We start from the raw sequence: 25,319 nt of genomic DNA, 5'->3' as shown, positions 1-25,319 counted from the left end.
AAGCGATAGTTTGGGTTGTTCTTATTAACTGTTAACTTATTAACTCCTCAACCAGATAAGATTTCTAAATCCATGAGAAGTGATTGTATCACTGTCAGGTCAATAAATACCAATATTTTCATTCAAGGCTATTTGGCTGCCTTGTAAAAAAATATCAGAGAAAGCAGAAACGAACAGTAAAGTGATATGAGGATTAGCGTCGGTTTGTGTCCTCAACTGCTATATTATATTGTTATGATTCATTTCAGTTGTCATCTTTTGAAAAGCAACAGTTTTTCAAATCTTTTTTCTTTTCTTTTTTACATCTCCAGTGTTTGTAAAGCTTTGGTTCGGAGTTGAGATGTTTTTGATTTTTCAAAATAACAGCGTTGAAAATGTGCACTTCCTGCCACGAGCAGTCGTTCATCGTTTGTTGCAGGAGCTGAGGTAACGTCATATGGTGTGTGTGTGTGAGTGTGAGAGTGAGAGAGAGAGAGAGGCGTTATTGAGTTTACTATTATTTCAAGCAAACAAAATAATTATACAGGAGACATTGTAAGATTGTTTTTTTTATCAGTAAACAGTGGTTACTGCTTGCCTTCCAAGGAGATTGTACACCCTCAGCTTATTGGTGAGATTTCCTAAAATTTGGCAATGTTGTTGGTGCACTTATTTCAAGAGTACATTCAACCACTGCTTAAAAATTGATACCAAAATTAACAGCCAGTATGCTTCTGTTGAAACACAGTTTCCTTTTAAATAGCCTCTTACACCTTTTTGCTCTTCTTCTGATTTTATTTTTAGTCACATACTGGAAATACCCACCTTTCACACTGCTGTTCTTGAAAGCTGACCTTCTTGTCCTTGCAGGTCTTTGTTGTCCTGACACCTTAAAAATAGAAAAGTTAAGATGCTTAAGTTAAGTTCATGATCTCAAATATGACAAAACAGGCTTCTTGTCCTTAAATCAAAAGACATAGAGTTTATTGCCATTGAGTGACCAGCATATGTATTGTAGGGATTGACCTCAGATTGGGCAATGTGGAAAGTTTTATCATGATATTTTGTGATACTTTTCTGACAACAATAAAAAGTTACATTAAAAGTAACCACTTTTTATCTAACTGTGAGGCTGTTGCTGCATGACTCAGAGAAATCATAGTTCCAAAAACATACCCATTTCTAATGCGCTTCTTTAGGACATCAGCCACGCAAAGTTGTGGGATTTGTGTCACTAAACCACTTAAAGTAACTGCATTTAGTCATATTTTCAAATTGAACAAGCAGTGGAGAAAATATTAAAACTAACAGTTCCAAAACTACAGACAATTTTGGGGAGGTTAAACACAATAAATTGGAATTTATTGAGACAACAATATATCAAAATTCTTACAATAATAATAAATGTATCGTGATCAACGATGAGTGATATGATAAACACCCATAGATTGACCTTTATTTAAAAATACTGTTTCTTTGAAAAGTAAACCAGAAAAAAAAACAATTGCAGCTACAGGCTGATTATAGCTGTTTTATTTCTGCTTTTATATTGTCACCTTCCTAAAATAGCAGCCTATGTCATCTTTTGTCAAAAAATTATTTAGACCATTATTTTAGTAAGGTGATATTTATCTGTCAACATTTTCTTATTGCCCTTGAGCAGATATATAGAATAAACTAATGTGTTTATTGCTCAGAAAGTTTTTTTTGTTTTGGTTTTAATAGAGTTACATCAAATGTATAAAAAGCTGGGTAATAAATCAAACCATCTGTCATCTGCTGAACAGAATGGCTTATTTTACCTTGACACATTTCTATATTTCTTCTACTTTTTTTAAGGTTTATGCAAGACTTGCACTCAGTGGTGTGCCTGTAAAGCAAGAAGGAGAAAATTCAAAGAGAGTTGTTGGAAAAATACTGTAGCTGTTTAAAAGATATGGACCGTAACTGGGCCTACGTTGCCTTGGAGTTAATGGCTCAGTGAGTAATACTGTATGTTTGATCATTTAAGCACCACAAAGCTCTGACTCAGGTGAACTTTATTTATAAAGCAAGTTTGACCCCAGGGGCTTTGAACAGAAACCGGACTTAAACGAAAACATCTCACATTATCCGTCATTGTAATTTATTATGTATAAATTTAAGTCTTCCGTTTGTAAAGATTGGTGGTATCAGTAGGCCTGTCACGATAACAAATTTTGCTGAGTGATTGATTGTCTGAAAAATTATTGCGATAAACGATAATATTATCTGAAGGCCTTTTTATTCTGATTTAATGGAAATGATGGATGCATGTGATTTCCTGCCAAAGATAAATGCATTTTATTTTCAAAAGAACACTTAACACTGGAACTGATAAAATAACCAAAACAATCAAAAATAAAATGGATTCTCAGTCTCCATTAACAAGAAATGTACTAGAATAAAAACTAAACAACATAAAGCCAAAGTGGAAATAAATACTGCATTCAACCAAAAGAGTGCAGATTATGAAGTCTGTATACTACATTGCCCTTCAGTAATCATTAGATTTAAATAGAAACAATGGGCACATCCGGCTTCCTGATGCAATAGTTCACACTACGCGATTTTTTGCCACAATTTTCCCCTTACGACAATCTTAGAACATTGGACGTTCTAAGATTGTCGCTTGCGATAACAGATCATCCTGTAGTGTGTGGTGTGTTACGGTAGATCGTCAAGGCCTCTCAGATCTAAATCAGAGGTTTTCCCCGACTGGGAGCGTTAACCAGCCTGTTAAATGTGACAGGTAGCCAATCAGAAAGCACGGATTCCGCTCGTACGGAGAGTAATCCCAAACAGCTGACACAGCGTAACCCGAAGTCCAGCGAACATTGGAGATGATATGTGGAAACAACATTAATGTTTATTCAAAATTTTGTGCAAAGAATATAGAAATGACATGGGAAGGAGTTGGAGCGAAATTGCTACTGCATTTGATAAATCCGTAACTTTTCAGCTGTTCTTTATTTACGTGACATAAATAGGTTATAATGATTTTCATTCAGTCAGGACTGACACTAGAGCCACATGCTTTGCAGGTAGATTGTAGTAAAACATTGATTAATGCCTGGTTTTAAAATGAGTGAACTGAACTTGTAGCCATTATTTTGTACCCACTGTTGGACACCACACGGCACGATGGAACCCGATCGAACCGTTATACCTAGGATTTCTGTCAGCTTGTGTGATCTCAGGTTTTGAAAATGGGCCGACAATCGGCCGACAGCCTAAGATCATGTAGTGTGTGCTGGGCATTACACTACGGATATGAGGAAGGGAGGGTCAGTGGAGAGCACCGGAGTTGAGCCTTTTTTATTCAGTGCCATTAACAGAAAGAGAAAAAGGCCGGGAGAAACAATAATGCCGATAATTAAAATGAGGTCGATAGTTTTAATTTATCGTGCGATTAATTGATTTATTGTTTATCGGAACAGGCTTAGGTATCAGGAGTAACAGTGAGGCCATAGGTAAAGCCAAAGGCACTCAGGTGTGTTTCTTGTAAATACAAAGTTCATCCATCTCACAATAAAGGACAATTCCTCTACAATAAGCCTGTCTAAGTATGCCAGTCAGCTGATCACCATTCAGTCCGGCATTCCTGGGGCGTCAGCATCCAGTGTGGCTATTATGATTTGCTGAGTTATCTCTGTGTCACTTTCTCCTTTGCACAACACCCACCGCAAAGCTGGTAAACACAGAGCACTCCTACTCGACTAATTCCTCAAGCAGTAGCTCTGATAAAAGCCGTCCTCTGCTGGTGTAGAGGTTGGAGGATGCCGTTCCTCTTGCACTCAAACCACCGGTCAGCACAGCGACTCCATATAGTTCAGCTTCTATAAATAACCCCTCCTTAACACTCCCAATTATTTATTTATTCATTTTTTAACAAACATCAAGCTGACTATAATATTGCTTTGTTTTGTTGTCTCCATAGCAACTTGTGATTGAGCAGCAACACAAAGTGTCTCTTGTCTCAGCAGGAAAAGACCAAAAGACGTCTTTTGTGATGCGGCTCTGATGGAAAATCTGCTTCTAGACCTGAGGGCATGATGCTGTTCGGCATATTGGAGTCGATGCGTATCATTTTTATGATCACCGCATTGGTATTTCTCACAATAGGTTCTATTTTCAGACAGAAATACTTTGAAATAGTTTTAAACCAGTCTGTTATATCTTGCGTCCTGTCAGACTTAATGTCAAAGGTCAGACAAGTGCTGTCACCATCAACTATTTCAAAAGCCATATGCTGCCTTTTTCTAAAATTTAGATCTAAAAATAGTAGATATTGCCTGATGTTAGTCTATTAAAAGCATCCAAATGCTGCTCTCTGATCATCAGAGGATCATCCGCAGCTGTAACCTGATAATTCTGTAATCTGTGAGAGAAGCTTTTTTTAAATTTTATTCATTTATTTATTTATTTTTTTGCATTCGCTGTGTGGTAGTATCAACAAGGTGGAGGATATTTGTCGGGTCGACGGCCCCTCAAGCTTCAGGAATGCATAGGAGAAAGTTGCTGCTCCGTCAGCGTCAGTGTGTGTATCTTTAGAAAAGTATTTTCTTATGGCAGGATTAGAGTTCCCAGTCCTGACTATCCCTCAGGTGTCAACCTGAAAGTCAGGAACAATAAGGCTTAGCTTGGCTGTATGGAGATCACAGGGTTTGTCTAAAAATAGACAGGATGTGTGTTGCCTGGTGTCACCCACAACCCAGAAAAGGACAAAGACTTTCTTTGTTTTGTAGTATTCCTCCAGTTCCTGGATATTGTAAGAATTATGTGCACAGAGGAGTTTGGTCCAGCAATCCTTAAGATAGGCAGAAAATGTCATCATCACCTAATCTCAGTGTCCTCATTATAAGGAAATCAAGTGTGATGCTTTGTGATGAATTTTGTATTTACAAGAAACACACCTCAGTGCCTTTGGCTCTGCCTATCACAAGTGGGTTGTCTGGTGATCATGAGCCCTTATAGACTGTAGGACATGTCATGCACGGAAAGAAAATGTCATTTTCATCTAATCTCAGAGTCTCCTCACTATAAGGAAATTAAGTGTGACATATGGACCAGAAAAGTTTAATGTGGAAAATTCTGACATTTTGGGCTTTCTAGTTTAGTTTAGACATAATGAATAGCAAGTCTGCTGTTGTCTTTTTTTTTTTTTTGCCTGACCTACTAGGACTTTCTTTAATAAGTGCTGTTCAGCAGACCAAATGGTAAAATTTCTGCAGTTCCTTGCATTCTGGTGCAACCAAAAACGAGCATATACTGTACCTGGGATTTTACCTGACAGACCTACATAAGTGGGCCAGAATTTTGGTTTCCAATATTCTCTACAGATAATAAATCTGGCTTGGATTTGTATTAAGACCCCTTTTTTTCTGATTAAAGTCTCGTGCAACCAATTAAGAATCACTCTGTGTAATGCACTCTATGTACTCAGTAAAAAATGCACAAAATTCACATGTGGTTGAAGAAACAGCTTCATGAAGACCACAGAAACATAGGAGTTAAGATATGAGGCAATGTCTCTGTTAAGCACTATTTTATCTCTTATGAAAGAAAAAAATAGATATGCAGTGGCACAATTGGAAACCTACCAAGTAGCCTGACAGACTGGTCAGTGGGGCATTAATTAAAGAGGCAGCCGAGAGGCTCATCATAACTTACCCTATCAAAGTCCAGACATTAAGTCCAGATTTTGAGAGTGTGAGGATCAAGAACTGAAAGTCACTGTGCTCAGATGCTCTCTATCTAATCTCACTGACCTTTGTCCGAAGAAAATGGGCAGAAATTTCACTTTTTATATGCGCAACAGTGGCTACAAATGCATACCCTAAAGACTTTCAGTTGTAGTTGGTGTACAAACTATTGACTGGTGGGAAATACAAATGCACAGCAGATTTTCAAAAGTGTAAAAAATGTTAAATTATTTCTGTTTTTACTTCCAATTCAACAACTTCCATTTGTTGGTCTACCACTTTTGTCTCTCCTTTGACCCGCTGCCACACTATTTTAGCATAACAAGGAATTTACAAGGCGTTGTGCTGTTAATGACTGACTCACATTATGTAAGACAGGCTTGGGAAAAAATACCAGCCTTTTCTATGCTTACACCGCAGAAGACTTTGATAAACAGGTCTGCGGTAAGTGCCCAGAGGAGATGGCGTAAGTAGGCCACACAATTACACAGGATGTTCAGGGAATCGTGGCCCATCTTCATTCACAGTTTATCTATATGGAATCCTGAGTACTTCTTTTACACAGCAGATTTATTACAGCCTAGCAAGAAGTGGATGTGCCATGAGGTAGTGAGAGTTGAAACCCAAGCCTTGCACTGATGCACTGTGGTGATTTCTGAGGTTTTGCTTGAACCCCTTGACTGTCACCACAAAAGACACATGCTTGCAAGTCAATGGGTTCATGAGGGGTTTTAAAGGAATGTTGTTGCAAGTGTGGTTACTGAGCTATAATGAAAGGGTGGCAGGTGTTGGAAGTATGGATAAGAAATAAGTTGATGAATCTTTTTATGCAGCATTGTTTGGATGAGTTGAAATGTGGTCACTTGTTCTCATGTTTTGGTAATTCTGAAAAGTGATCCTTAACAGTCGATGCTCGTTATGTTTTTTTGGAGTTAACATTATTCTGCTTGTATTATTACTTGCACTTGGTCTTTTTTTAGTAAAATTGCAAAGTTTAGAAAGTCCATTGAGCCTTGGCAGAAATGTATCAGTACTGTGTCTGTTGGGCTGCCTTTGGTGAACTTTGTCTTGTTGGCTTTTAAGAGATGTTTCTGGGTCCTCTATAACTTTCTTATTGCATATACCGGACCATTTTCAGCAAAATTAGTCGGTGGCTAAGATAAGTAGCAAAGACAAAATCATTTCAAAATTCTTCTACCTCATCCCCCTGCACAAAGGGATGAGCCTTTGGGCAGATGCAATTTTTTCTAAAAGGTTTTGCAGCAAGCACTGACAAAATGACAGACACTTCCTTTACATATTCTAAAACAAGCTTATAACCTCATATTTGCATATGGTACAAACAAGTGAACGGCCCCGATCTGCCACACAGGTTGTCTCCAGTTCTGTCAGTATCTTTAACACATCTGTCACAGTTCAAATTCTCCTTTTTAGTGTATTTTATTTTTAAAGGGACCACATTTGGTTGTTTGACAGTCATCTCTCCTCCAATCATAATGAGTGTCAACTTCCTGACAAATAGTAGATGCAACCTTTCACTTCTACAAGACTGAATACAAGGCCATATAGACTGCAAAGGTACTGTTATTAGTTTTATTATGGGAAAGTATTTACAGGTGTTTTACACAAATCATAGTTTGATAACTGTAGTTCTTCATAATACAAGTTTAAAAATGATTTCTATTCATGTCTCTGGACACTTTGTAATTCAGAAACTGTTTCAAGAAACTTGATTCCGCTTTGAAGCTCGACATGTGTCGAGCCCTTAATGGCTAAATGTCTCTGAAGCTAAATGGGATGTGGTATTGTAGCTAACATCCTTCCATCCAAGCAAGTAAGGAGTGGGTCTGCTGTGAAACCCACAGTGTATTCTGATCCTGTGACTAACCTTAAGCAGTAATGGAAACTACCACCACCCACTAACTTGTAAACCCTTTTGAAAACATGGAGATTTCAGAAGCAGGCAGCTGGAGAGACATTGCGAACTAATAGCTCTCCCATACTTCACCTGAAGCTGAACAGTCAATAGGTGGTGAGGTGGTTGCAGGATGTTCATATTCACACACCTACTGCTTCAGCATGCGTCATGCTGGGGTCCTGATGTATGCTGGAGGAAGTAGCAACTCTAATTTACTGCTTCTTCCAGTTTGCGTTAACGAAACAGTGATGAAACAGTGACGAAGCGAGTGCCACAACTTTCTGCTGACAGAATCCCGTCTGGATAACAATTTTGCAATTTCCATCCAGTAGATTGTAGAGATTTTGTGAAGAATCATACAAATATACATAACTTCTCAGGGCATCTAATAAGCGCTCCTCAAAAGTATTCATGCAGATATAAAAACTGGATAGAGGAAACGAGCTAGTTGAACATATCAACATTGCTGTACAAGCGCATTTCTGCAGAAAACACTGTCACAAACTTCTGATCACATAACACTTCGGACACAGCTCTGTCAGAATAATTCAACAAGGACCTGGTGTCGGGAATGGGAGGGCGACGCCTCCCTACAAGCAAAAAGAGAGCATTTTTGTCATGTGACCACATCAATGAAAACCAATTTTGAGTCTGAAGAAGCCTTTCATTTATTTATTTATTTTTGGCTCAATTTCTGGTTTATCTGCAACAGGTTTCTTCTTCCGGATAGAGAAATTGAAGAACTACTCTTCCCTCAGGTTTACAGTTTCTATATTTCTTAAAACATGTTTTTTGATTTAAAGGAAATGCTGACTAACCTTTTGTACTAGTACTCTAGTGAGAACCTTTAGATCCAAACTGACACCCTAGTCCAGCGGTCCCCAAGTCCAGTCCTCAAGGGCTACCATCCTGCTACTATTAGATGTATCTCTGGATCACATAAACTGCTCATTACCAGCCTATTGCAGAGCTGATTGGATGCTGGTGAGGGAATTCAGACATTTTGGAGCAGAGATGCATTTAAAAGTTGCAGGACGGTAGCCCTTGAGGACTGGAGTTGGGGACCCCTGCCCTATTCTATGACATCACAATCCAAGAGAGACCCTACCATTAGCATTTGTGTTGAGGGTGTGTGTTAGTAGATTCCTGACTTGATTATTCTGAGAAAACTTTAAGTGGAGCTGAACACACCTAGCAAGTCACAACCTGAAAATTGCAAAGTGAACAGCTCGACTGGCTAAATCAACATACCCGAGATTATCATGTGAAACGCACTCAAATATGTTGCCTGTGCTCCAAAGCTGTGAGCACAGCTTTGGAGCTGTGTGCTCCAGTCTGCTTTTAGTTGAGTGCTGACTGTAACCGCCCTGGTGTTGTGGTTGTATTGGAGGTAGCGAAGCACGGATTCTTTCCTGTCGATGACTCACGTCCTGAGCTCAGTGCAGACTGCAAGTGAGGGCTTGGGGGAACTTCAGAATCCGCAAACACACACATATTCATTCAAACCAAACAGGGGACTTACAGAGGGTAGAGGATGCAACTCTAATTTGAATCCAGGCGTTTATGTTGATTTCCATGCATGCTAGTGCACGCAATGCCTGGAGGCCTTCCCACCAGCCAGGGATGTCATTTTCATGTGGCCCTTCCCCTTTCTTGGAAACATTCCTTCAGAAGTATCCACAAGCCAAAGGCTTCCAAACCTCCATAGAGGCAAAACATTCTTAGGTCAGGTCATTTGTGGAAAGGAGAAGAATTTGAGTTGCATTATAATGTGTTTTTAATATTTTCTCCCCATGCTGGTCAATTATGTAATAAAGACTAGAATGTCACATTTACATAAATATTTGTAGTTTTGACTGTTGTCCCCTCTAGTTTTATGAAGCATTCCTTTTTACTGGATTGACTTAGCAATTAATAAACAGGGTGCCAACTTAACAACATAAGGTGTTAGTTATTTTTTTCCCTTTGTGGTGATTGTAAAGTTAATCTTCTAATAAGTCAGAAGCAAGACAGAAAACCTTGTTTGCTTCTTAGTAAAGCTCTTATGAACACATACTGGGAGAAAGTGCCTAAAGGACACTTGACTGTCTTAATCAATAATAAACTAAACATTTGACTAGATGTCACCAACAACCTATGTCTGTACCAAAAGAAGCAGTACCATTCACATTGTCAAGCGTGGTGAAGAGAGTATCATGCTGTGGGGATAATTTTAGTTTTTGATAGAAAAATCAGCAACATAGTTCAAGAAAATCTAATATATAATGAGGATATTTTTATAGAACGGTGATAATTAAAGGTAGGGTTTAAGATCATGCAAAGCCTTATATGTGCTACTCACAATATCATAAGCTTGAGTAATAATACTAAACTAATAGTTTTAATACAAAGATTTAAAATAAAAATGTAAAATGATGTAGTTATTTCAAAACAAAAAACTACTACAAAAACATTACAAAATAAAATGACTAAAATAAAATGCTAAAATAAAATAAAAAATTTTCAAGCAGTAATAAGTTATTTTGTTTATCTTTTATATAATAATTATTAAATAAGAATGTATAACAGGGTTTCCACCACAAAGCTCTACTTGTGCCCCCACCAGGCTAGGCATTGCTTATTTATTTAAGTCTTTTTAAAATGTTTAAGACTTTGTAGTTGGTGTTCAGGTGTTAATCTTCCAATCTTTCAATAGCACATGATTATCAAGTGATATTTTCAAATTGTCTGTCAACTCTTAAGTCAAAAACACGACGGGCTGCTGGATGACTGACTGCCCTAGCACCCAATCACCGGGCTTAGCAAGTTTTCTAGGGAAAACCTTATGTAAGGCATGTTAAGAAAAATGTGATTATGATCTAATTTTTTTAAAACAACAAAAACTATAATATTGTTCTACATAATACATTATTACATATTTATTACAGATATACTAATGGTGTTTGTAATTCCTTTATTGTTCTGGAGTGTGTTAATAAAAAGTTAGATCATAATCACATTTTGTGATTTTTTTTTTTTTTTTTTTTTTTTTTTGATGATTTGACAAATCATCAAAACCTAATTCAGTTTCAGCTAAAATCAGTTGGTCATGTTTAACTATAATGCCACATATTGAATAAGCACATAGCACTTAGTAGAGGCTTTAAGTAAACACTCTCATTCAGAATACTTTTACTTCCTGTCATTTTGCTTTGCATTGAGTTAAAGCTGAAATTATTAGAATAATTCTTGTGTGCACTTATCGAGTTTCAAAAACAAACATTTTAAGCAATTTGTGTGATTCTTTCATTCAATACTGAATGAAAACAGAATCACACAAACTATAGTTTGTGTGATTCTATATTGCTGTTGCCAACGTAGTACCATCATCACAGAGAAACGGTGATCAAAGACTGGCCTTTGATCACTGCTCTTCTATGGCACATGCATTGCAATAAATATTGACTTGTAAGCATTTGTTACTTATGCTCCCAGTCCACATTTATACGAAAGTCCACTAAGAGCAGGGGATAAGTCAAAGCACATCCAAAAGCACATTTAGCTCAATAACCGTCTTTCCACTTGTCTGGAAAGACAGCTGTTGAGCTTCCTCAAAGATCATGCGCTTTGGACCTCTGGGGATTTCATAAGTTAGTCACAGAGACTGTGAGTAAACGATTCCGCTGTTAAAGCTTATATTTCAGGTTCTTTTCGCGGCCACAGTTCTCTTTTGAATAAGTTTAACCTTTGTTATGTGACCTTTCTCTGCAGTGCTGACTGTCGGCGAGGCCTCCAAAGGTCAGAGGGATGCTCCTGGAGGCTTTCCTGTGATCGCGGTTTCCACAGAAGCATGACATCAAGTCGCGAGAAGATGACATCACCATCACCCACACACAGCGACAGCAGCGGCTCGTCCAAGCACGACACCAACCAGGTATGTAGGCGTGACGCTCGCATGCTCGATTTGGCTGTCGTTGTAGAGATTGTTTTTCTTCATGGGTAACGTGAGCTGACATCTGATTTGCTTTGTGAATGTGCTCTTATGTCACTGAGGCTGCAAAACAGGCTTTGTGGATTTAAAACAATGAAAAACTTCTAACATATTTTGAAGGAAGTAAAAATGAATTCTCTTGTAGCCAATTTTGCAATCATTTCATACTTTAGACAGCAGCTTTTTTAAATAAATACCTTTAAAAGTTTATTGAAAATATTTTAGCATTGTCTCTGTTCCTAATACAATAAGTCCAATGCAATGCAGGTTTTTGCCCCAGTCAAGGTACTGACAGAAGGCTAAAAGACAACTATCGTATTAAAATGAGACTACTCCTGTAAGCTCCCAATGTTTCAGATTCCTAACAGCACCTCTTGCTTTAGTTTAACCAGATGTTGTTTACATGTGATTACACTGATATGTGCAGTAGTGTACACAACATCTGTTTTCTGAAGGCAAGGAATGTGGCTTAGCTGTCTGAGTCATGGCGTGTTGCTCCTGTGTTTTCCTTCAGGATAGCTGGGAGATTGTGGAGGGACTCAGGGGGGCTCCTGCCAGCATCCAGGAGCCTGACAGACAGGAAGGCTTCCTGCTCAAGAGGAGGAAGTGGCCCATGAAGGGATGGCATAAGGTGAGCAACTCACCTGTCACTTTATAGCTCTACAAAACTTTAAAATGTTTTGTAGAGCTTGTTTTTTTAATTATTTGTTTATACTCTCGTTGTAATTATTTTTAAAAATGTCTTTGATTATTTTCAAAATTTTACATTCACAAAAATTACTGTCTTTAAATAACTTTAGAAAATCCAGATTATGATCTTATGGCCTTGAAAGCTTCTGATTCATACACTTCACAACATTGCAGTTAATTGGAGGCACACCTCAAGCACACTGCGTCCTTTTGTAAATAAATAATAAAAGGGCATCTCAATATAATAATAACAATAATTTCAATAATAATCTTTATTGTTATTATAAAAACATATAATACATGGACTATATTGAAATTGGGTGCCTTCCATTTAAAACATTCATTCGCACACAATACCATCAAAAGTTGGTGAACCTCCACATGTTTGGTTTAATTCCAGATACCTGAAGGCGACACTTTTTTTCAAACATCCAGTTAAGCACACAAATATTCAAACCGGAGCTGAAAACGTGTGTGTAAGCAAACCTTTTCCAGTTACACCAGTTCCAGCTAGAAGAATGGAGCAAACTTATTGCATGAAGGATATCCAGAGGGGAAAAGGTTATGTGTATTTTCAGGCTGTGTATGGTTTCAATTTTGCGTAATAGATTCTTTCCTTCACATCTTAATCTTTGACTGTAGCTCTTAAATCTCTAGCTAGGTTCTCATTTCATGCACTATTACCTTTCCTTTGTGTCTCAGTCTTTTCATTCTTTTATTCCCAAGAGCTACAATGCCAATGAGACAAATAAGGTTTTGCTTTTTCTGTAAAGATCTGCCTTGCAGCACCACACTCACAGTCATTCCCTAAGTTCTCCTGGAATGCCCTGTCAGCATACATCCAGGATTATAAAGTTAAAATGTCATCGTAAACTATGATTATATCAGTTGTGATCATTCTCTTTGCTGCTGGTCACCTGTTTAACTGCTGCGGTCATAAAATGTCAATGTCAAGGTTACGGGAAAGCATGTGCTTTTAATTTAATAATCATTGTAAAGAGCAGTTGTAAGAACATTGTCACGATTTACTACATGTTTTTTGTTTTTTTCTTCGCTTTTTTCCTTTAGAGATACTTTGTCTTGGAGAGAGGCATCTTGAAATATGCGAAGCGACCAGCTGATGTAGGTGTAACCTCAACAGCGCCATCTGTCATCAATTCTTTGCTATGTTTTTTTTTTTTTTTTTGTCACATTACAACCACAAACGCACTGCAAAAGTTGGTTAGTAAATCACTGATACCAAGGGATAGTGTACAAAAAGATTTTCACTTGTGAAAAAAATCTAAAACCATGTATCACTGTTATTCTGCTTCATAATTTGAATCTGCTGCGTAATAAAACATTGAATTTTTTGGTTTTAATGTGACAATTAAAAAAAAAAACCAACACAATAGAAACCAACTTCACCACTATTATTATTTTACCTCAGCTGCAGAAGGGAAAGGTCCATGGGCTGATAGATGTGGGCCTCTCAGTTATGTCCATCAAGAATAAAGCTATGTGCGTCGACCTGGACACCGAGGACAACATTTATCACCTAAAGGTAACTCTAGAAATACAGAGTTGTGGCTCGTCGCCTCCGGATGTTTTCTTTCATTTCCTGTGTCTGTTTCACGCAGAAAAAAACATTCTCAGACGCTTTTATTCTGCTTCCTAATTCAATCTTGCGGCACGCAGGTGAAGACTCCAGAGCTGTTTGATGAGTGGGTGTCAAAGCTGCGTCACCATCGTATGTTTCGGCAGAACGAAATTGCGTTGTATCCTCACGAGACCTACCTCTTCCACCCCCATGCCGCAAGCTCACCTTCGCTTAATGACTCACTTAGAAAAGTAAGTTGTCTCTTTTTTGCAGGAAAAATGTTTTTTTTTTTTTTTTTATGTTATTTTTTGGATTACGTCATGATTTTTCATCTCTCTTTGTGCCTTCCAACAGAGAGCGACTCTTACTAAGCAGGCGTCATTCCACCAGTCTAAGGTCAGCTCCTGGCTCCACTCTTCAGAGGAGATGAGCAAGTGCTCCAAAGGTGCGGCTCGTTTTCTTCTCTTCTCGTCTTTGCAAAGAAACAATCACTACATTTTCATCTTGCTTTTTTTTTTTTTTTTTTTTTTTTTTTTTGTCAGCACAGTCTTTATTCCTCATCACTGTGTCTGCACAAACCTTCACTTTGATCTAATAATAATCTGCTGTTCACTCAGAGCTGGAAGAATGTGAGTCTTATCTGCTGGAGCTCAACCAGCTGCTGAAGAGCATGGAGGTCATCCACCGCACGTACTCGGCTCCAACCATCACCGCACTACAAGTGAGCGCAGCCGCACGGAATTGCGTGCGCTTTGAGTCTGGACAGAGAAATGCCGTCAGCAGCTTGTTAATGTTCTTTGCAGTCATAGAAACGGCGCTCGCCTTAGCGATCACCAGCACATTCAGGAAGCTGTGCATCACTATCACGTGTTTGATCTGCCAGCACAAAACTTGGCTTGTACACATTGCGTGTATTTGGACACCCAGGATGTGAATCACAACAGGAAGTTCATCTACGGATATTGATATTTCTGAATATAAAAGTTATTTTAGTGCATTTATTTGCCTTGTGGCCTACTGAAAATCATCACACATTTCTGCCCTTGAAGTCTTTTTGTTTCAAACATAGTTATTCAATTCAGTTCAAAAATATTTTAGAATATTAAATATTATATCTTTTCTGACTCAATTTCCAGGCAACAGAGACAATATTTCATAGTAACATGTTCTGGATAGTGCTGCAACTGCTATTATTTTAGTAATTGATATAAATTCTGTCAATTATTATGACGATTAGTCAATTAATTGGATGAAAGATTTTGGTACATTCTGCTGATTTTTCATTTAACCACTTCACTATCTTGTACAATATTAACAATACTTGGAAAATGCTAATAAAACAATTAAATTCCTTTTCTTTAAAAAAAAATCATTGCATAAAATGCAGTGACACAGAGTTCCTTTTACATACACATGATCATTTGTACCAAAAGAAGGCTAAAATAAAACTTCTGACGTCAAAATGTGAAACACAACCCTTTTTGCTTAACTTAACGTGATTACAGTGCAGAGCTAATTTGTTCACAATTTTTTGACCAATAAACGGATACCAAAAGATGCATAATAGATGTTTTTTTTTTTTTTACAGAATTTGAACCGATTGAAGCTAAAATTCTACAACCTGAAGAGTTGTGGGTATAACATAGTTACAGACAAAAGTTTTTTTTTTTATCTCGCATGCAAAATGTATATATTTTTGTATACGGTCCTCTTTAATCGTGGTTAATCCGATTGGTCGTTTCAGCCCTATTCCTGGATGACATCATCAAACACTGCTAAACCGCCTCATTTGCTTTTGCTGCTCTCCTTTAAATCTCTGTGTGGCCGTATAAATAGAAACCCGGGCACTCTGGGATATGACTATATTCCAGAGTGGTCATACCCATTTTGATGAGTAGAAGAGAGGATTTGAACTTCCTCCTCTTTACCTGCTCTGTGGTCTTTCTCTGCATCCAGAAAGACTCCTTTTTCCAACTCCTCTGCAGTTTGGGGTCAGAGTTCAGGCATTATTTCAGCTTTTGAAATGCTAATCAACTGCTCCGAGTTGTAAACAACAACAACAACAACAGAAAAAGAACACAATATCTTGTTGCCTTGGTTACGCATTATAATAACTGCCTGGTCATAAAAACTTAGGCATAAAAATATTCAAAACCAGAGGCAATAATTGTCCAAACTTGCAATGCTTCTACCAAAAAAAAAAAGAAAAACGTAACAGTACTGCGACATGCTGCTACCTTCTACAAATCTATCAAAATCTTCTCTTTAAAATTAAGATTTTCTCTCATCAAATACAGATTTAACAGTGTGACAGACATGGAGATCAATCTAAAATGTAGCTTGAACGTTTTTTTTCTAAAATGTACCAACATTTTTAAGTTCATTAAATCTTGCTTGTCTTTCTTCTTTGGCACTACAGGCATCTACTTATGACATCCCCAAAAAGGAGAAGAGGCCCCGGAGATGGCGATCTAAAAACAGCAAAGACGCCAAATCCACACTACAAGTACACCTCTGCTCGCTCTCTTTTATTTATGTTATTGCCAGTCAGTCATACACCAACATCAGTGAGCGAATAAAGGGGAAAAACCATGGCTCCTCCTTTGATTGCTAGGTTCCAAGCTGCATCTCCACCCAGTCCCCTCGTCTCCATGCCTCCAACCCCAATCTCCCCACCACAGAGTCCGCCTCACAGGAAGCCTGTCCCCAGTCGCCCGACTCCCCGACAGAAGTGTCACGTCTGCAGCAGGACTTCTACCGACTGGCCAACAACAGTGAGTTGGAAGTGCATGGCATGTACAGTAGAGAGAGACAGACGGGGGGGGGGTGTGTGGGGAAGAGAGCTTGTGTATGTTTTCTTCTGTATGGGAGCATAGTTGCCATGACAACTCCTGTTCCACATTTCTTTCCTGTGTCTGGCTTTTGCCTCTCACCAGTTCATGTTTCACTGAAATCAGCGTACGGCTCCCTGGTAGCAGAGAGGGAGCGGCTGAAGCACACCATCGACCTGCAAGCGCCTCAGCCGCCTGAAGTCGTCGGTCTCAAGAACCTCTATGCTTCAGTAAAAGAATAAACCCTTCCAACTTTTGCATGGTTACATTTGGTTATTTGCATCATTTTGTCTAATTTATCTCAAATAATACCTGAAACCAGGAGGGTACAAGTTCCCCGCACTCCTTGGTCCACCAGGCGTCCGGTGAAAGCAGAGTATCTATCCCAGAGTCCATTTCAGAGTTCTTTGATGCACAGGAGTACCTTCTGTCTTCATCTTCATCGGAGAATGAGGTCAATATTCTCGTCGTCTCAACTGATGTTTTCTTCTTTGTGTTCAAAACCAAATGGGTTTGAAAAATGTTTTAAAACCACAATAATTTAACATCGGCTATGTTGTCTGTACTGCGACATAAAATGTTTTTGAATATTTCTTTGAGCGTAAAGTTGTGTTAGTAATAATCATACTAATCCACATATTAATACATAAAACTTAAATCAGTGGTTTATGGGGAAAACATTGATTGTTTTGAGACACTTAAAGCTGAACAGACGTAGTTGGAAAACACTTCAAATTCTTTAAATTGACACATTGATATTGCTAAATATTCTGAATGAGGATTAGTTTACAGTCTGTCTTGTGTTGTCTTTAGTAAAGCAAGAAGTGCAGTGAAAGTATTTACAGCGCTTCACTTTCTCTGCAATTTGTGTACATTACAGCCTTATTCCAAATTGTTTTGAATCTATTCTTTCCTCCAATTACCAGCCACAAAACACCCTGTCTTTAATTTCTTCCATCAGCCAATCTAGTTTATCTATTATCCATCCATTCAACCATTTGTCTACTACCATCCATCTGTTTTTCAATCTGTTTTCCAGTTGTCCATCCAGTTTTTCTTTGTTTCTTTGTCTCTACCTGTTTATAATATATTTGCGTTTTGTAACATGGACAGAAAATTCAGGAAGTATTTCAACCTGGAAAAATCTAGAATATTGAAAAGAAAACCGAGTAGGACCCCAATACAAATACTTCTAAACTGTTTACATCCTAATAGCAGTCTCCTTAGCCATCCTGCGGATAGTCTCATTTTAAAGCAGTAGCAACATTTTCCATAAAACCAGAGATGACCAGGAAACAAATCTTCCAACCTTGAGGACTTTACGGACATTCACGGTTTTGTCCGTCGATCCTGCTTACGGGGGCGTCTTTAATCTTTCCTCATCGATTCCCTTTGTCCAGGTGTCAGACGACGACTCTTATATCAGTGATGTCAGCGACACCGTCTCCATGGATACCTTCGACGGAGGCAGCGCGAGACACAACTCCGGTACACGATGAAGTTGTTTGTCTGCTTATGTGTTAAGTCAGACTAATCTCTGTAACAGATGGAAAGCCGCCACAGCTTGAATAGATGTTTTTTTTTTTTTTCTTGCTCAGCATTGGGCTGTTGATTCTGACTAAGTCTTGGTGTAAAACTTGGTGTTTTACCGACTTTCACCACTATCTAAATTCTGGATGTTTAAAATTGGTGCAGAGAAGGTGTTAAACATGAGCAATCTTAGCATCCGGACATGTTTGCAAACTAAATGTGGCGATTTGTCGCGGTTTATCCCAAGCCATCTGTTAGCAAAGATCGCTAAGTCACTTCTGCATGCATTTCCCATCAATTTCATTGCATCCGCTTAAAATCGCCTTTTGGTTTCTTCTTCTCTGGATAGATATTTAACCGTTCTCTGATTATTATTATTTTTTTTAGAATCTAGATTTGAAAATGTCTCAGCTGACTCAGATCTCTGTTTGAAACGTCCCGTTCCTCCTGCAGTCAGCAGCGTAATGACCTTGACTCGCCGTCGCTCCACGCTGCCATCGCCCTGCCCGTCCAGCACCGTGAGCCTGTGGAACATCCTGAGGAACAACATCGGCAAAGACCTGTCCAAAGTAGCCATGCCCGTGCAGCTCAACGAGCCAATCAACACCCTGCAGAGGCTGTGTGAGGAGCTGGAGTACAGCGAGCTCCTGGACATCGCAAACCAGACGGAAGACCCTTATCAACGGATGGTACATAAAAAAACTATGAAAACAAATTAGTCTACCAACAACAATCTATTTAAATTAGATGAAGTGAATTTTATCTAATTTTCTTGCCATAGATACCAGGTCAGCGTATTTTCAGTTGATTTTATGTGATGGACTTCAAACTAGTACATAATTGTAACATGGAAGGAAAATTATGGTCGTTTTTAATATTAGTTAAAGGCTAAAAGTGTTTTGTGCTTCTGCCTTCAGCCTACCTGCAGACTGCAACTCTTTCGGCTTATATCTCTGCCAGTTTAGAAACGCTAATCTGTACGAATTCTTCATTGCAAACTCAAAACTCGAGGCTTCAAATGGTGGGTCGCGCTATCCCCTACGCCACCGCAACACGCCCAGACTGGGTCTTTCTAATTTGTAAGAATGTTTGCAACCTGCAGCTCCAGAGCCTTTGGACGTTCCACAATGGCTCTTTAATATTTAATATTTTTAAATACAGATATAATAACAAATGCTGGCTTTTAACAGGTTGGTTTTTTTCAATTTCCCCCTCAAATATTAGCAACAGATTTCCACAAAGAATGACGGTAATAGTCCTAGTAATCCTTTTATAGTTTTCCTTTGTCGTTATGTTGGAATCTGTGCTTTTAAAAAAATAAATAAATAAAAATCCATTGTCTTTTATGTTTATCTCCATGTTAAATCCTAAAATAGAGCTAAAACTCTGGTGCTTTAAAAATGACAGTACATTTCCTGGAGTAGTCATGTGACATTTGTGGCTCTAAACAATGTTTATTTGGTTGTGAAAACAAAATTGCTCTTAAAGTTGGAACCGTTACAGAGCTCCGAACTATAAGTTGAATTTCACCCCAGTTTTAAGTCTTCTGTAACATCCAGCAGTGTTTAATTCCATAGCTGCAATTTTTTAGCTCCATCCATCAACCATCAGCTATTTTTTCACTGCCGAAAAAAATTCTTTCCACGGCTAGATGTCGCCACGTTTCACAGTGGGATGCGTAGCATCGGTTTTCCCCCAAACATAGCATTTTGCTCAATTGTTCAATTTGGATTTCATCTGACCAAAGCACCTTCTTCCTAGTGTTTGTTGTGTGGTTTTTAAATCGTCCAAATAAAATATATCTATCTCATTGCCTCAACCCCCAGGCTGAATGCTGGATAATTAACCAAAGGTAAATAAAGTGATAAGGGAAAACCCTTTGGGGTTGAAAGCAACACTGGCATCAGTGATTTGTTTTACCGCACCTCATAAAGATGTCTTCTCTTTTTTTTTTTTTCCCACTCACTTTCTTCATGGTTTTAGAATTGAACTAAACAGCTCTGCTCTCTCCTCACTACTGGTCAAACACATCATGAATGGGGAGCACAATGCAGCGTGCAGATCGCTATCCGCTGCATTCACTTGCAGTCAGACAACTGATAAGTACTCACTTAAACTTCAGATGGCATAAAGGTTTATATTCCACAGCCTGTCAGAATAAATAGCGCTGGTAAATTGGTGCCACATTATTATTTTGTGTAAATGTTGAAAGTCTAAGTAAGTTATTTGTTATCTCTTGTTCCTGCAGGTGTGTGTGGCAACTTTTGCCATATCTGCCTACGCGTCGTCCTACTATAGAGCCGGAAGCAAGCCCTTTAACCCCGTTCTGGGAGAGACGTACGAGTGTGACCGGCCTGATAAGGGCTTCAGGTTTATAGCTGAGCAGGTGCTATCACACAGTCTTCATACTCCACTCACTAAAGTATATTGTGTTCTCAAGTATATATGTAAAGTTTAGAGTATTTCTGTCCAAACTATTAAATTACCTACGCCCAAGAAAAAGAAAGTTTGTGCCATTCGTCAGTCACTTTTAACATTTTAAAAACAAACACAACTTGCACATCTGGTTAGACTGCTAATCTGTTTTGAGCCTCTCACTAGAGCTAACGTGCACAGCAGTCAGTGTTTTGATTTTACAAATTCACAAGGTCAGTAGAGGACAAACTAACAGAACAACTTAAACCACAGAAAGTGTCCTGTGTTTTAGATCTCCTGGTATTGCAAAAAGAAAATGGCCGAATGTAGCAGCTTCATGGCTATTTAGATTTAAATAAGATCAGTGGTTAAAGATCACTTTCACATTTAAGTATCGGTTGATCACCAGTCTACCTAAAATTTAGGAAATCAGGGTCGACTAGCAACTTTCTCTTTCTAAATAATTCAAAGCAATTGACTCCATTTTGTCTCCTTGCTTATTTTCACCAAAATAACTGATCCCTCATGTTTCAGTTGTTTTTAATATTTTCATACCTGATAAAACGTTGCAGTTGTCACATTGCAACCCTAGATTCAATACATTTTCAAACACAATAGAAACTTAAAATAAAGGGCCTTATCGTTCCTTCTCTCCGATTCCCAGGTGAGTCATCATCCACCTGTCTCAGCATGTCACTCTGATTCAAAGAACTTCTGCTTTTGGCAAGGTGAGCGCACGTTTGGAATTACCTCATTTCCTCCTAGTAGATCAGTGCTGTCACGCTGTCCGTTTCATGCTTCAGCATCTTAACGTTTTGGATGAAAATTTTTTTGTGATTTAAATTAAGATCATTTAGCCCTTTGCTGAAACATAACAACAGATGCATGTTAGGTTAAGCATAACTTCCATTTCAAACCGATAATCCAAAGGTAGTGAAAGAAAGAGACGCTTTGTTTGTTTCCGTTAATGTACTTAAACCAGAAACCAATTGTAAAAATTGGTCAGATTAACACTGTGATGATTTAAATGAGAATAGCGCTCTTTCTACGGTCACAGCCCCTCACCTGTTGTTTTGTGTTATCCATTTTAGATGTGCGATGGAAAAATAAATTCTGGGGAAAGTCCATGGAAATAGTTCCCATGGGAACCACACATGTCACACTACCTGCGTAGGTCCTCTCCACTTTCTTTTTTTTTTTTCAGATCCTGTGGGTGTGTATGTTTAATCGGAGTGTCTGGGTAATTATGCACAACGAAGCATGTTATTGTGAAACAATAATAGGAGAATTGTGCGCATGTTTGTCCCGCAGCTTCGGGGATCACTACGAATGGAACAAAGTGACGTCCTGCATCCACAACATCCTTAGCGGCCAGCGCTGGATTGAACACTATGGAGAGATGGCCATCAAGAACATGAACAGTAATGTCTGCCAGTGCAAAGTAACATTTGTCAAGGTGAAAAGAAAAATGCTGACGTGTTCTGTACTGAATGTTTGTTTCTCGCTTCAAATGGGTGAATCTGGCGGAGAAGTAATTCTTCTGTGATGTTTTATCAGAGTACTGTGTTTAAATAAAGAGCACTGTGCTGTCTTTTCTATGCTGTCGATGCAAACACTGCCATCTAGTGGAGGAAATATGGATATATTGGGGGGAAAAAAAAAGATGAGCTCAGAAAGTTTTTCTCCTAAATGCAAGTATGCACAAACTTGCATTTAGCACGTTCAAACTATGCAAGTAAATCCCAGTAAATTAGAGAATATCTCTGAACATTTACTTGTTTCAATTCACATAGTGATTCTTGCATACTGTATAGTTTCACTACAAAAACGGTAAACTATTTTAAGTGTTCCTATTTGTTGGGTTTTATGATTATGACTGCATGAGTTAGATTTTTTAAAATAAGTACAAGTAGACAGGGTGTCCACACATCCTTAAAATGTCTTAAATGAATTTGAGATACTTTACAGCCTTAATTTTGAATACACAAATTTAAGAAAGTAAGTTGTCGTTAAATACGTTAATTACAGGTGTTAAATTTGTTCTCGTGTCTAGTATAGTATGTGTAGATTTTATTTTATTTTCTTCCACGGGACTTTTCTGTTTGAGTCGTGCGCAGACATTTTGATTGTGTGTGTGACTCAAGGCGGTTGAGGCTACCGCTGACTAGCTGCTAACATGCTTTTGCTAGCCAACTAGGTTTTTTTTTTTTTTTTTTTTTGCCTCTGTCAAGGATAAGGACATATTTATCAGCAGTTGGCTGGATGACTTCTGTATTCATACATGTTTAACTGTAGTGTGAAGCAAAACCTTGAGTCTCTTTCTAAAAACAAATGTTTCTACTCAGGCCAAGTCATGGAGCTCCACAGTGAACGAGATAGAGGGTGTGGTTACAGATTCAAATGGGAAAGCGGTGCACAGCATTTTTGGAAAATGGCATGAATCAGTGTTTCAAGGAGCCCCTCCTTCTGCCACTTGTATTTGGAGAGCGAGTGAGTCAAAAAGGACAGCCAGGAAATCTCAGCCACCATGGTTCTTTTTAAAGACACGATGGTAAATGCTGTTTGTCATGTGTTTGCCTGCAGATCCCATGCCAGTGGAGCAGGAGCAGTACTATGGTTTCACCCAGTTTGCAGTGGAGCTGAATGAACTGGACTCCTCCTTAAAACCACTGCTGCCCCCCACAGACACGCGTTTCAGGCCGGACCAGAGGTTGGCACTCTTCTCATTCCTGTTTACTGGGCAGAATCAGAGCGTGATCACTACCCGTTGGTGTTTTTAAGTTGTTTTTTCTAACATGTTTAAACGGATTCAAATGACAATGTCAAAAGAGAATAAAAGATAGAAAAATCATTTAATTTCTAGACTTTTAGTTGTTCCTTTTTCTAAAGTTTCCCATCCATCCCTCCATCAAACTGCAGCAATATTTTGAGCCTCTCCTCTACATAGACATTTTCACCACTCAACTCCTTGTCTGTTCGCTTGCATCAGGCTGCTGGAGGAGGGGAACATAGACGGAGCTGAAGAGCAGAAACAGAGGATAGAGCAGCTCCAGAGGGAGAGGAGGAGAGTGCTGCAGGACAACAGCATGATCCATCAGCCACGATTTTTCAAGTACGCAACTTTCTACCTGCAAGTTCTTGGGCTCAATCTGATGCATGCTTTAATTCCAACTGGTCTGATGTGACAAGGGATGAGTTCATGCAAAAGCCTGACCTGTTTGGTCTGGCATTCGTCACAGCAAGGCATAATTTGTCACGCAGCTACTAAAGAAGTAAATCAGAAGCCATTCTCTGATTAAATATGCGTTGTTTTGTTTGTGTAGGAAGTCCAAGGATGACACATGGGTGAGCAACAACACGTACTGGGAGCAACGCAGAGACCCCGGCTTTAGCAAAGTGGACTTTCCCGTGTTGTGGTGACCTGCCGGTCAGAAAACATAATAAAACTAGATGAAGTTCAGCAATCAGGAACGCCGACCTGGTTAACATGAACTGCTCTGTGTCACAGTAGCCCACACATGGACCTCCTGCTTCCTCTTTCGGACCAAGTGTACACGGAACCTGTTGTGTATATATTATTCACGTTTGTGTACATTTTCTTCTACTGACTGTAACGTACACAGAGTCGGTGTAGATCAGTGTGTTTTACTGCTTTTCACCGTTTATCTAAGTGCCTTTTCACTGTAATGCTGCACTCAGAACTGCTGGAGCAGTTATGCAAAAGTACCTTTATTCAGAGACTGACGACCGTCTGAATGACGAGTGGACTAAAGACCGAGGACTGGAGGTCACATCCCACTTCTGTGTTCTTCTCTTGTGTCACACTGATGACACAATGACTTTCTGCTGACTTCAGCAATAAGCTGATCAGTTTTTATATATCTAAAAAAAAAAAAGAAAAAAAAACGTAAGTACTGCCTTTTTCAATATGCTGCCTTGTTCACATCATTCATGTCTGTAGCAGGACTGTGGATGGCGTTTTCTCTTAAGGAAACAGCACAAATGTTCCCTTTTGGAAGTATATAATAAAATATTACAATGGGTGGAAGAATTATGCATTATCTATTTATTATTAATAATACATGCAGCTGTTTATTTCACTTCATTCCAGGTGAAAATGATTTTACTCCACTCTTTAATGTATTTCTGTCTGCTTTGAAGTGTTGTAGGGTGGATTTTTCCTCATATTTTTCATATTTACCCTGCAAATAACAGGGTATATATGGGACAAACTTTCTCTTGACTTGTATTACGGTGTTATGATGCCTCACTGTGGTTTACCTCATGAAGTGAGTTTGCTTTTTTTTTTTTTTTATTTACTGACTTTCATGCCCTGTATTTGCCATGAGGTTATTTAGGTCACACATGGTGCCACTTTCAGCTGCTGCTGCTAAAACATTTTTTGACATCATATTTCACATCATATTTTTGAAAACCCATCTTTTGCTACTACGTCCACAAATCCCAGTGTTTTTTATTTGGATTTTATGAACTGCGCTTTTGTGAAGTTATTAGAAAATCTTGTAGAAACCTTTAGATGCAAGATTTAAGCTAAAAATCTACTAAGACCGCGAGAAGATGCATGTGTTTAGCTGTTTGGGAAAAAGACAAATTATTTAAAATCTTTTCTGGAAGCACTTTCATAGTGGAATTTGGTAGATTGTTTCAGAATTATTAATGCTAG

The 25,319-nt window shown here is 38.6% G+C and overlaps 1 protein-coding gene across 2 annotated transcripts; it reads left to right on the top strand.

The window, feature by feature from the left end:
* Window positions 1-310: 310 nt before the first annotated feature.
* Window positions 311-24,689, top strand: LOC122843735 (oxysterol-binding protein-related protein 3-like). Of its 2 annotated transcripts, none has more exons than XM_044138746.1 (22): window positions 311-426; window positions 11,371-11,533; window positions 12,105-12,221; window positions 13,349-13,402; window positions 13,710-13,823; window positions 13,958-14,110; window positions 14,214-14,304; window positions 14,477-14,580; window positions 16,279-16,365; window positions 16,474-16,633; window positions 16,817-16,920; window positions 17,013-17,144; window positions 18,091-18,178; window positions 18,674-18,909; window positions 20,469-20,606; window positions 21,300-21,363; window positions 21,727-21,805; window positions 21,947-22,091; window positions 22,981-23,125; window positions 23,219-23,345; window positions 23,625-23,747; window positions 23,959-24,689. In XM_044138746.1, exons 1-22 carry the CDS (start codon window positions 341-343, stop codon window positions 24,053-24,055), a joined length of 2,607 nt encoding a protein of 868 aa, XP_043994681.1. In that variant the 5' UTR covers window positions 311-340; the 3' UTR covers window positions 24,056-24,689. The 2 variants fall into 2 exon arrangements, with proteins under 2 accessions (XP_043994681.1, XP_043994680.1); XM_044138745.1 differs by having other exon boundaries at window positions 312-426; window positions 16,796-16,920.
* The last annotated feature ends 630 nt before the right edge of the window (window positions 24,690-25,319 follow it).

The sequence above is a fragment of the Gambusia affinis genome, linkage group LG14 (genome assembly GCF_019740435.1).
Source record: "Gambusia affinis linkage group LG14, SWU_Gaff_1.0, whole genome shotgun sequence".
Taxonomy (NCBI): Eukaryota; Metazoa; Chordata; class Actinopteri; order Cyprinodontiformes; family Poeciliidae; genus Gambusia; species Gambusia affinis.
This window is presented reverse-complemented; position numbering and strand designations above follow the sequence as displayed.

Coding starts and splice junctions, on each gene's coding strand:
- LOC122843735 (XM_044138745.1), top strand. CDS start 341: ATGTTTTTGATTTTTCAAAATAACAGCGTTGAAAATGTGCACTTCCTG. Junction 21,806..21,946: donor ACACATGTCACACTACCTGC/GTAGGTCCTCTC, acceptor TTTGTCCCGCAG/CTTCGGGGATCACTACGAAT. Junction 23,126..23,218: donor CACTTGTATTTGGAGAGCGA/GTGAGTCAAAAA, acceptor GTTTGCCTGCAG/ATCCCATGCCAGTGGAGCAG.